The sequence below is a fragment of the Petaurus breviceps genome, unplaced genomic scaffold, assembly GCF_028583685.1.
Source record: "Petaurus breviceps papuanus isolate PSGF00001 unplaced genomic scaffold, PetGlider_PUasm1.0 79, whole genome shotgun sequence".
Lineage (NCBI taxonomy): Eukaryota > Metazoa > Chordata > Mammalia > Diprotodontia > Petauridae > Petaurus > Petaurus breviceps.
In genome coordinates, this window is record NW_027186523.1 from 15,678,038 (window position 1) to 15,690,891 (window position 12,854).

At 42.7% G+C, this 12,854-nt stretch overlaps 1 protein-coding gene across 2 annotated transcripts in view; it reads left to right on the forward strand.

Moving 5' to 3' along the window:
• Positions 1-12,854, forward strand: part of CAMK1D (calcium/calmodulin dependent protein kinase ID) — a 482,788-nt gene that overhangs the window by 422,686 nt on the left and 47,248 nt on the right. For both annotated transcript variants that reach the window (XM_069106410.1, XM_069106411.1), the window contains one exon: positions 3,309-3,384. In XM_069106410.1, the coding sequence (XP_068962511.1) occupies positions 3,309-3,384 (76 nt within the window). The remainder of the gene's footprint in view (positions 1-3,308; positions 3,385-12,854) is intronic.

Genomic DNA, 12,854 nt, shown 5'->3' on the forward strand with positions numbered 1-12,854 from the left:
AAAAACAAAGTCAGTTTTGTGTTGAGGAGAAGCCAAGCCTCTCCCCACGATGGCACTGACAAGATCCCAGCCCTCCTTTAACTCACAAGTCAGCATGAAAGCCCTGTTTGGCAGCAGCTTTCCTCTCTTCCCAGATGCCTTCCCTCAGGCATGTGGCTGATGGGAGTTCCTTCTCACAATCTTCAGCTGAAGCACCCAGGGCCTGTGTGCTGAAGTGCCTGAAGTGCTCACCAAGCATTTGGGCCATGGTCTGCTTTGTTTTGTCAAACAACCCACAAGTTCTTTTTTTTTACATGGAACTGGGATTTTCTCACTTGCCGGTTGATTTGCTCATCTCAGTGATTGTTTTCCTGGCTTCCTGAAGTCCTCTCCTCTGGGAGGTAAAGCCTGACCCAGCTTCAGTTTGATGAGCTTTACTCTACAGACATTTGAATTTTCTAATCTGCCCCAAAGATGGGATCAGGGATGTGTGGCCCACTAGAGAATCAAACCAATTCTCATGTAAATGCAGTCCCCACTTCCAGCACCATCTGTCTGCATGTTTATAAGGCCTATTGGATTGGAGCATGGAGATGCAGGATAATAAGTCCAAAGTCAGAGAGAAACTTATGGTATCTCAGATCTAATGTCTCTTCAGTGCTCCAGTTGTGGGGTGAGGGGTGGGGGTGGGGGAGGGGGGATAGACCTGTGTTTTCATTGGTTTAGGGAACTCCCAGTGGGGGAATTCCCTCTCCCAGTACAGATAGGCATCTGTTCTGCAACATAATAAACTTATGAGCACAAGCTCTTAACCTGGAGTCCATGAACTTGTGGTGTGCTTTTAAAATATTTTTTGATAACCATTTCAATATAATCTGTTTCCTTTGCAATTCCATAGATTTTATTTTCTGTATTTAAAAGTGACATTCTGGGAAGGCGTTCATAGGTATCACCAGACTCCCAAAAGGGTCAGTGACACAAAACATGTTAAGAAGGGCTAGCTTTGAGAACTAGTTGAACACAAGGCAGGATTTGAACCCAGGCCTTTCAACCCCAAGGCCATCATCCTGTTCCCTGTTAGGCTGCCTCTCTTTTCCCAGTTATCACATAAAGAAAGGTCTAGATTCTAGCAAGGGGTAGGGAACCTGTGGCCTCGAGGCCACATGTGCCTTCTTGGTCCTCGGGGTGCAGTCTTTTGACTGAGTCCAAGTTTTACAGAACAAATCCTTTTATTTTAAGTGGATTTGTTCTGTGAAGTGTGGATTCAGTCAAAGGGCTGAGCTTGAGAACTTAGAGGTTCCCCACCCCAGGCTAGAAACCATGTTTGTAGTCAGCAGATACAATAAAAGGAAGTTCCCATTCTGGGGAAATAAGGGAATAAGCACATCTATACTGCCTGTTCTGTGCCAGGCCTTGTGCTAAGGGTGTTGCAAGTATTGTCTTCCTTGATCCTCCTAACAACCCTGGGAGGTTAATGCTTTTATTATCCCCATTTTACAGATGAGAAAACTGCAACAGGTAGAAGTCACTTGCCTGGGGTCACGCTGGTAAATGTCTTAGGCTGAATTTGAATTCAGGTCTTCCAGATTCCAGGACCCCCAACTCTATCCGCTGTGCCACCTAGTGGCTGCCTCTGATACAGTGCAGCCAATTCTCAGTTACTCAGGAGGTGATTTTTATCTTTTCGGGCAATTTAAGTTTAATGGTTCTGCTTCTTTTTCCATTAAGGAGGCATAGAGCAGAGGAAGAAGCCAGAACATAAATGACAGCAAACTTTGCTTCTGTTTAAAAAGTTGACCCTTTCTACTTCAGCTTCCTCATCCCTAAGATGTCAGGGGGAGAGGGAAAGGGAGAATTGGGCTGGGAGGTGACCTCCAAGGGGCCTGCCAGCTCTAAACCTATGTTCTTATAAAATGATTTCCTGAAGGAAGATTTTTATTATTATTTGTATATTTCATTTCTTTCTTTTTTCATTATAAGAAAGAAACTTTTTTCTTTAATTCCACATTGAGCTGCCCTGTCATTTATGTACAAGAGAATGAAGCAAACTTTTAATGTGGCTACCAAGACTTTCCCCTCTCCTTTGGGGCTTGGAAAAATGATCACTCCTGCAGGAATATAGGAGAGATTTTGCAGTTTATCGGAGTTTTCATATTAGAAGTGAACTAGATCGCCATGCATCTGGGATTATGTGTCCTCTCTCCCATAACCCTCTGCTTTTGTCTCTACTGTATCCTTTGCCTGGAGTGCCCACCTGGCCTCCTTTGGACAAATTAAATATTCTTTGAAGCCCAGTTCAAATTCCACATCCTTCAGAAGTCTTCCCTTATTCCCCTTATCAAGAAGGACCTTTATTTCAATATGATTCAATAATCATTTAGTACGTGCCTATTCTGTGCAAGGCTGTAACGGGAGGTTTTGTGGAAACAGAATGAAATAGGTCCTAACCTTTTCCTCCAGACCTTCCAAAGTACTTAATTTTGTAACTCTTCAAGGCACTTACTATTTAGTATTGTGTTTTAGCTATCAATATCGATGACATCCCATTACTACACTGGATGTTACTTGAGATCAGGGACCTTTTGTCTCAACTTTGTATCCCAGTTGGCATCTAAGACATTGCCTTAACCACAATGGCTAAGAACTTGTTGGTTGTCATTGGTCAGAAATTCCATTGCAAGGGAGATTGGGGCCTGGGTGAGGAGGAGGCAGGGGGAGGCAAACCTGATAAGTCTTTCTTTAATGACCTTTTAGACTACGTTCTAGCAGTCAACTGAAGGGCAGTGCATATGATAACGGGAACAAATGATAAACCTTCAAATTCCCTCGATGAATGGCCCTTCTTGAAGAGTAAGATTGGTGGTGTAGAGACAGAAGGCTAAGATCAGATTGATTGCATTTTCCCTACTTGAGAGAAAAAAAAATGGAAACCCAGTGGGTCAGATGACCTGTCTGAGACCTCAGAAAAGGACTGAGGTAGGAGGGATGATGATTCCCTATAGATCAAGCTGACATTCTAACTGTGAAATAGCAAGCATTCTGAGTCTCATCATGAGTACTGCTCTGGGGACACAACAGGTGCACATCTCAGGAAATCCTTGTTGATTGATTGACTGATTTGATTAATTGGACTGTGCTACCAAAGGGCCTCACTCTTTTATTTCCCCTTCCAGTAAGGACAGGTAACAAATAACTCCAACCATGGCTGCCAGCCTGTTTTCTAACCAACAGAGCTTTTTGATCCAGCAACAGCAAACTGAAAAACCTTGTCTTGCACTTCTAATTTTGACTACTCAGTGGACTCTTTCCTTTTTCTTTTCTCACAACAGCTCCAGAAGTCCTCGCACAGAAACCTTACAGCAAAGCAGTTGACTGCTGGTCCATTGGTGTGATTGCCTACATATTGTAAGTATTTACATACTATCCCAGTGACCAGGAAAAGTTAGGAAGAATTTTGCTAAAATAGAAAATTGAGTCTACTGATTGTGTCTATCATGTATTGTTCTGCATAGAGGCCATATTTGACCCAGAAATCTAGTTGGCATAAAACCTGAGCATGACCTATAATCAATGTTATTTTTCATTAAAAGCAGTGTGCTATATGAAAAGCAGTAGCTTATAATGCAGGGTCCACACGTGGTCTCAAGGCCACAGGTTCCCTACCCTTGGAATTTATGGAGCTAGATTTGACACTGGGAAAATTCTGGCTTGAATCCCATCTCAGACACTTACCAGCTGTATAACTCCATGCCTCACTTTCCTACTCTATAGCCCCTGTGTCAGTGATCCTGAATTTTTTTCCAAAAAGTTGACTTTTGGAGGGGGAGGAGATGTATTCTTGAACCAATATTATTCTTATTGTAGCCCCATGAAATATGTGCATGTTGTAATAATAATAGTAATAACACATTTATTCATATTCAGGTGTTTTTCCAGTCCAATGCTTCGTGATCCCATTTGAGGTTTTCTTGGCAGAGATACTGGAGTGGTTTGCCATGTCCTGCCCAATTACTTTTACAGATGGGGAAACTGAGGAAAACTGGGTTAAGGGACTTGCCCAGGGTCACACAGCTAGTAAATGTCTGAGGCTGGATTTGAATTCAGGTCTTCCTGACTGCAGACCCAGTGCTCTATGCCCTGTGCCACTTAGCTGCCTCAATAACACATTTACAAGGCCCTTTGTGATACATGAAGCATTTTTCTCATAAAATAACTATACAATATAGTGCAATCGTCACATTTCCCATTTCACTGATGTAAAATACCTAAGAACCATAAAGTACTAGATAAATGTTTGCTATAGTTATAGATCTTGTTATTTTAGGAAGGGTTGGTAAATTGCTTTAAGAGGATCCTTCTAAAAAAAATCCATCTAAAAAGTTAATATTACAGTTCCCATCTTTTCCAGTTTTATCTTCAAAATCTTGTTTTGGAACACCATTCTGAGATGGGACTAAAATAAAAGTACATCTTGGGCCAAATATTTTACACAATTGGTTAAAAATGAACTTTCCTCCCAAATTAGAGACTGGTCCCTGGCAGAAATAGCAGGCTTCAAAACATTTCCCTGGAATATGTGGGGATGCAGTCAGAGAAAGGTCTGACTGCTCATTAGCTGCTCCCCCAGACATTGTTCAGAGACTCACTCCTTTGACATTTACTTTTCCTCCTCATTTTCTGAAAGATTCATTGTTTTTCCCTGGAAGTTGGTAGTTTATCTTACATAACTGGGAATCTTATTAATTTTTGTGTTAATTCAGAAAGGCATTGCATGGAGCTCCATCCAAACATGTCTATTCCAATGTGGCATGTTTGGGTCAATATGACCTACTAAGATAATGTGTTAAGACCCATTCTATTCAATTAATTGGTGATAAAAGGGATGAAGATGATGCTGTCAAGAACAGGTAGAATGGGACATAGTCACAAGTATGATGCTCAGAAGGATGGAACGGGGCAAAGGAGAAATCCATACAAAGTGTGGATTTACATGCATATAGGTGCAGATCTATACTTATATATATATGTATATGTGTATATATGTGTGTGTATGTATGTATGTGTGTATGTGTGTGTGTGTGTGTGTGTGTGTGTGTATATATATATAAATAGAACCAAATGAGTCATGCATAGTAAGAGTTAAAGTAATTTGGAGGGGGGAAAGATCAGTAGAGGTTGAAGTTGTCCAGGTTAGGAACTGAGATTTTCACTGCTCCTTAAAGGGTAGATAGGTCAAATCCCTTGAGTCATTTAGAAAGGGAAAAATGCCACTGGACAAGCAATGAATGACCATGTCCCTGAATAGCCTTTAAAAGACAGTGTAATAGTTTGAGAGTCAGTTTGAGTGAGTTCAGGCAGAGCTAGATTTAAAGAGAAGCTTGATTCCCAGTGAGGAATGAGATGTGTAACAGGTACATAGAACTGGAGAAAGGGATGGTGAGAGAGAGGGAGAAGGAGAGGGGGGGAGAGGGCGGGAGGAAGAAAAGGGGAGAAGGGGGGAGAAAGAAAAAAAGACAGAGAAGTAAAGCTGGGAGAGGAGAAGCATGATGGAAGTGGCTGGTCTACGTCTCTGTGGGCTAGTCCAGTACAAGGAGTGTAAATACAGATGTTATCTCTGTTGCTAAAAAGCCCCCTACACTTGGATAACTGTCAGCAATGGAAGTAGGCATTCCAGGTCTGGGACATGTCATAAGGCACAGAGGAGGGTAAGCAGGGCATAAGCAGAATACAGATCTGTAAGTCCTACAATTGGACTGGTCGTACTCGCCTTAGGTCAAATCACTGACAGTCAAATAGTAACATTAGAAATTAATTAGGGTTCAATGTCAAAGATGTCAAATGCCTAACATTTTGCTCCCACCCACTGATCTATCCTGCCTCTTTTTAATAAAGAAGCATCAACTACAGATTTATACCCCAGTTCTTGATGTGGGCTGTGACCAAGAGCAGGTCCAGTTACCCAGGGGAGCCTGCTTTCCCACAAGGGTTAGCAAAGATTCTCACATAATTAATATCAACTGGAGTGGGAAAGAATTCAGACTACTTTCTTCAGGAAGCAGCAGTATTATTTTCATTTGATAAGCCTGTCTGTCATATAGCTACAAGACTAGCAAAAAGTGACTGCAAAACACCCAGTATCCAATTGGCTCCTCTCAGTGCCTTTTCCCTCTATGTAAACATTGCTCACTTTGTCAGCATGAATAACTTGTATAACAGTATGACATAGCTCTATTTTTGGTCCCTACACTAATTGCTATATTAGCCATCATTTAGAAAGACAAATTCCCCCCCCCCCCCCCCCCCCCTTGCATCCCTGCTTTTTTGGGAACATTAGTTTTTTTAGCACATTTAATGGATCCTTCCTCTCTCATATGCAGATCATATTTTCACAATTTTTTAGAGCAGCTTTGGAGACTTGCTTTGAAAGCACATCTAATAAATTTACAGTGAATACTTCGCCTATAGAATTAAATGACTGAGAAAGGGTTTGAGGTCTCCCCATCAAGTGCTGATGCCTGGCCTAGGCCTGTAGGAGACTAGAGTACCAGACAAAGCTATCTCCCAAATCAAAATAGGAGCAAGCACCTATTGCCTTATCAAAACCTCCCATCCCTCTCCCCTCCTTGTTGTCTGCCTATCTTCTCAGGCCCTCAAAGAGACTGTTTGATGATGATTGTACCAGAGTTGTGCCCTGGGGCACAAGGGGACTCATTGTTTTCTTTGGCCTTGACTGAGGAAGACCTTAGGAAGATTCCCATTCCCAAAGTATCTTCTGAAGCAGATAGGTTAGAGGTACTGTAACCAAAACTAGAAAATCAGCCTAGAGAGACTGGCGTTTCATCTTTGAACGTTTGTTTCAGATATTGTTAACCTGGATTCACTGAAAGTTATTATTGGTGGGAATCTTAGAATAATATGGTTCAGTGCTCTGGTTTTACAGGTGAGGAAATTGAGGCCCACAGACAAGGGATATGGAATTAGAATCCATACAGTGGTATCTCCTAAACTGAACTGCCATTACACCATATGATCTAACAGCTCTGAGTCCTAAAACTGTCACACAAAGAAGGGGAGAAGAGAAAAGAGAGAGAGACCTTGGCAAGCCCAGGAAAGAAAATAAAGAGGCAAATTGCCTTGTAGCGGGGCTCTCATAAAAATTCATGATGGAAGAAAATTCTGAGTTTCATTTAAAATTAAAATAAAGATGCAATTTTTCCCATCCAAGTTCATGTTGTTGACTTGTTTCAATCATGTCTAACTCTTTATGACCCTATTTAGGGTGTCCTTGGCAAAGATACTGGCATGGTTTGCCTTTTCCAGCTCATTTTACAAATGAGGAAACTGAGGCAAACAGGGTTAAGTGGCTTACCCAGGGTCACACATCTAGGAAGTGTCTGAGGCCAAATTTGAACTCAGGAAGATGAGTCTTCCTGATTCCAAGCCCAGTGCTCTAACCACGAGGCTACTCTAGCTGCCCAACCCAAGGTCATAGATCCTCTGATACTCGTGCATAGACCTCATGAGTCCCAAGTTAAGAATCACCACCTTCTAGAAAAAAAGGAACAACACAGAGTATCTTGAACCTCCTGTGACTGTGGAGAATTTGAGAACTTTACCACCATGGAAGAAACCAGTGAGGGAAAGATGATGATTACATATTGATGTTCAGAGAAAGGAAGAAAGAAAAATGGAGCTAGGGATGGAGGAATGGGAAAGCACTGGCCTGGCCCTCGAACACAATGAAGAGAGAGGTGCAAGTTCTCCAGTGGCCAGGAGGGACATGCCTCCAACTTCTTGTCCAAAGCCATCTCCAGAAACTGGTCCTTCCAGCTGTCAAGTCCATTGTTCTCTATAACCTGGTCCTGCACGCCACCTGCAGGCTGAATGGGAAACTGCACTTTCCACCTTAAAAATCCCATCAATTCTTGAGCTCTCAGGGCTGGAGCAAGAAGGGACGTCAGAGGCATCCTTGATGTTCACTTTACAGATGAAGAAACTGAGGCCCAGAGAGGTTGATTGTCTGCTCGAGGTTACACAGGTAGTAAGAAGCCAAGCTGGGACCTCCAGCTCTAAAGCAAGCATCATTCACACCTTTTTACAGACTTCAGAGGCAGAGAATCCAAAAGTTCCTGCTCAGCAGTCACAGGAAGCCATGCCCTTGGACTAAACGATCTCTAGGGCCCCCTCAGCTCTGTGTTTGAAAGTTCTTCTAGGCTGTTTCGATGGTTTTTTACTATTCTACGTCATACAGAAAGGTAGCCTCAGAGCTGGGAAAGCCCAGGTTCCAATCCCACCTGGCACAGCCTGTGTGACCCTGGGCTAGTAACTTCATCTCTCAGTGCCACAGGCAGCTCTCTAAGGTTACAGATGCATGGGTAGACAATGAAATCTAAGAGGGTGGGGCAGAGAGGGGGGAGACAGAGGGAGAGAATATATATCACCTTAATTCCATCAGGAAGGTAGCTCTAAATCATATTATACCATGGATAACTTCTGGGAAGGTTTCCTGGAGACAGTTAAACCCATCCAAACGTCAGAGGGACTAAAACAGTGATTTCATTATTGATACAGGGAACTCCCAGGTGAGGAAATTCCCTCTATCAATACAGGTTAGAACCTTCTTTGCAATTTAGTGCCTGAGGGAGTTGTCTGGGGCAGTAAGAGATTAAATAAGTTTCCTAGAGCTGTTGCAGTTTCATGATGTGTTGTGGGGGGTCTTCTCAAAAGAATTCAGACTCAAACCATCCCCAATTCAAGTAAAGGCATTTACTGAGGGTTACACCCTCTGATCAGCTGGGCTCCTTAGAGGAACCAGCAACTTCAGTAAGACAAGACAGGCGGTTTTATAGTGTAATGATGCTGATTGCACAACAGAAATTGTGAATATTAAAAAGGCAGGAGGGGTTTGTCAAGCGATTAGGTAATAGAGGAGGGGTTCCAGCCTCAGTGGAACTGCAATTACTACAGTGCATACAGGAAAGCCCATGGGGGAGGGGGCATGTATGTATGATAATAATATAATAAGCTCCTCTTTGTCATAAGTTCACCCAAAGGACAGCTTTTGCTATTGCTGCACAAGTTCCTACCTAATTAGGGAAAGTCCCTTCTCTTGTTTTAAGGTACACATCCTGCTTGGGCATCCTGGTGGTGCTGCTTTCTGATTGGTGGCTATTGTGGTCCTGTCTGAGATGATGTGCATGTGGTTGAGTGCGTGGACACACCTGCTATTTTGGTGAGAAATAGGAGAAATGGGTCTGGGGGTAGTGGCTAGCTAGAGGCAAACAGCCAGGATTCCATCACGTGGAGACACCTGCTGTTCTAGTGGGGCATGAGTTCATGGACACACCTCCTGTTCTAGTGAGGCAGGGAGGGATATTGAGGAGGGGGGGGGTGGCTATGTAGGGGCAGTGGGCCTGCTGTTTAGTGAGGCTTCTGATTGAGTCTGGGGGCAGGGGTGTGACTGGAGCCAGACTGTATGGCAAAATCAGGACATGCCTGCTGTTCAGTGAGGCCGCTAAGGAAGTTAGAATATTGGGGCTGGGGATTCCATCAGAGCCACGTAATCAGTGTGTCAGACATAGGACTTGATCTGGAGGGTCCAGGGCTTCAAGGGGAGCCCACCCACTGCTCACCCAGCTTCTGTGTATTCTCGTTAGTTTCTGTGTCAGAACACAGCTTTTCCTAACTACGTGCATAGTTTAGAGTTTCTTATTTTTAAGGCCTATAACAGCTTATCTACTCTTCATACTCTTAGTGGCTGGATGCTTGTATAGCATAGCCTATGGCACATCGTCTGTCCTGTCTGAAGTTCCTTAGAGAGGACAGGGACACCATGAGGATAGGGAACGGGTGGCATTGTTTGAGTTAAAAATGCATAAGACCTGGGCCTCAAAGGGCAGTGCAACTTATGTTTTCCCACTCTTTCCAGCTGACATGGGTTTGACCTATATGTGTGCTGTGCCACCTGCAAAATCCTCTGCCTGATGGGTAGGGAATGACTTTGTATCCCATTGGATATTGTGATGAAAGTAGCCTTTGTATTGAGACTCCCCCCACCTCTCCCCTTGCTATGGGCTATACCGAAATTCATCAGGGATGACCTGGTGGCAGGCAGGCCCATGACCAGGACACCCCATCCCCCTTAACTTTTCCCCAACCCTGTCCTTCCTCTTCTGGTCTATACCCTCCCAGACCCAAGGTGTCAGGGAGACTCATCAGCATTGTGGGTGCCCTCCTCCCTCGCCTTACCCCTTAGTTCAAGCATCCTAATGGTTCATAGGGCCTGGATGAGATTAGAGTCAACAACTCCATTCTGCCAATGAGACAGAGGACTTACAGGCCTTAGAGTCTGGCAGACTATTGATTACTAGGGCCCTCTATGCCTTCAATCTCTGGACTGTGGAGGATACCACTTCATAAATTGCTATTTAATAATCTCTTGGTCATTTACTAATTTAAATGGGGGTTGGGGTTAAGAGCCAGGATAAACCCCTCTAGACTATCTCATTTAAGAAGTTCCTCCTGCCTTTTATGCTCTGTAATCCCCTAATGCTGTCCTCTGACCTATGTTGGGTCTTTTCATTCACTACTGTCACACCCTTAAGAACTCAGAGACCTTTCCATCTGACCTAAAACACCAAATCAAATGCTTTTTTATTCTTTCATTCAAAATGCTTCCATTTTCTACTCTCCTGATTTCTTTCTTGGAAACTATCACATGAGAAGCAACTAAAAGGAATGAGGTGCTTAGCCCAGAGAAGAGAGGGCATACTGTAGGGGCACGGGAGATGTCCTGTGAAAGTGGTTGCTCTTTGTTTCTCTCTAACTCAAGAGGCTTGAACAAAAACCAGAGGATGAAAGCTACTGGGAGGGAGATTTCAGTGCATTATAATGAAGAGCTTTATAATACCATCTAAGAAGGGAATGGGCTCATTGCAAAGGAATGAACTCCTTATCACTGGAATTGAGAAAGCAGAGGTTGAAGAGTTTCTGTCAAAGGGTATTATAGAATGTATTCCTACCAAAAGAAATCAATTGGAGGTTTACTATAACTCCCAATCACTATTCCCTATGACTTTCTTTCCAAAACACTCCTCTTTGGCTACCAATAACAATAGCCAGCACTCATATGACTCTTTAAGTTTTAAGAAGCACTGCACATGTTAGCTCGTTTGATCCTCCCAGCAGTCCTGGGAGACCGCATTATAATATTAGTATGATTTCCACTTTACAGATGAGGAAAATGTGGCCTGAGAGAGGTTAAGTGGCTTGCCCACTATGTGACAGGGTCACACAATTAAAGAAGGATTTGAACTTGGGTCTTTCAGACTCCCGGGTCCAGCACTGTTACCCATCTATACCACATAGTAGCCTCCTATATTGGGACAGCTAGATGGCACAATAGATAAGAATGTTGGGCCTGGAGTCAGAAAGATTCATCTTCCTGAGTTCAAATCTGGCCTTAGACACTTACTAGCTTTGTGACCTTTATCTTGTTTGCCTCAGTTTCCTAATGTGTAAAATGATCTGGAGAAGGAGATGGCAAGCCACTGGAGTATGTTTGCCAGGAAAAGCCCAGATGGGGTCACAAAGGGTCAGACACAACTCAAACAACTGAGCAACAAAAAACCTACTATATTGACTTCTCTTTTAGAATGTAAACCCCTTGACAACACATACTGTCTTTCTTATATCTATATCCCAAGCCCCTCATTAATAAATGTTTTATTTCTTTATACATTCACAGTTCCTTTTCTTCTAGTTAACATTTTCTAAAAATAGGAGTGGATTTCAAACATCTTTTGTTACCTTCAATCATTGGGTGATAGAGGAGGATTCCCCTACATGTATTGCTATTTAATAATCTCTTGGTCATTTACTAATTTAAATGAGGGATAGAGTTAAGAGCCAGAATAAGACCTTCTAGCTTATCTTCCTTGACAAATTCTCTCTTTTATGGCTCTCCATGAATATGAATTGCACTTTCTTTTCTCCCCTTGAGACCTTAGAAAGGTCATTCTCATGATATATACGGGAATTTATTTCATTACATTTAGAATCTGATTTTAAAATGAGGCTTTAGAGTTTTGACCCAGTTCTGAACTTTTGATAAAGAACTTCTTGGGGGGAAATGTGATCAGAGAGTCATGAATATTTATTAAGCACATGCATGCTATGTGGCTTTGTACAAAGCAAGCAACAAGACACAGTGGCCTGTCTTTACACTTTTGTCATCTAAAACACACCGACTTAACTAGAGAAGAAAGTTGGAGTAGTGGAAATAGAACTGGATTTAGAATCAGAGGAGTTATGTTTGAAAACCACCCCCACCCTGCTACTTGTAACCTGTATGACCTTCAGCTCTCTGGGACTCAGTTTCTTTTTATTGTAAAATTAGGGGGTTGTTCTCTTGATTCTTTTGTGGTCATCTTTACAGAAGATATACAGAGCATTGGACTCTATAGCAGAGGTGATATAAAAGCAAGAATCGAGGTCATCTTCAGGACACATAAATAAGGGACTACTTTACTCTGAGTATAGTGTTTTTTGTGATTAAGTATAGGGCAGCTAGTTAGCCAAGGGGATAGAGCACTAGACCTTGAAGCAGGAAGACCTGACATCAAATCCAGCCTCAGACACTTTAATAACTGTGTGACCCTGGGCAAGTCACTTAACCCTGTTTACCTGTGTTCCTTAACTATATATAAAATGAAAAGAAATGGCAAGCCACTCCAATATCTTTGCCAAGACAACCCCCCCCCCAAAAGGGTCACCAAGAGTCAGACACAATAAAATGAAGTGAAATTTGAGCAGAAATCGGGTTAAGGAAATAAAATAAGCTATCTCTCATTCAGTCAGTCAAGAAAGGCTTCCTG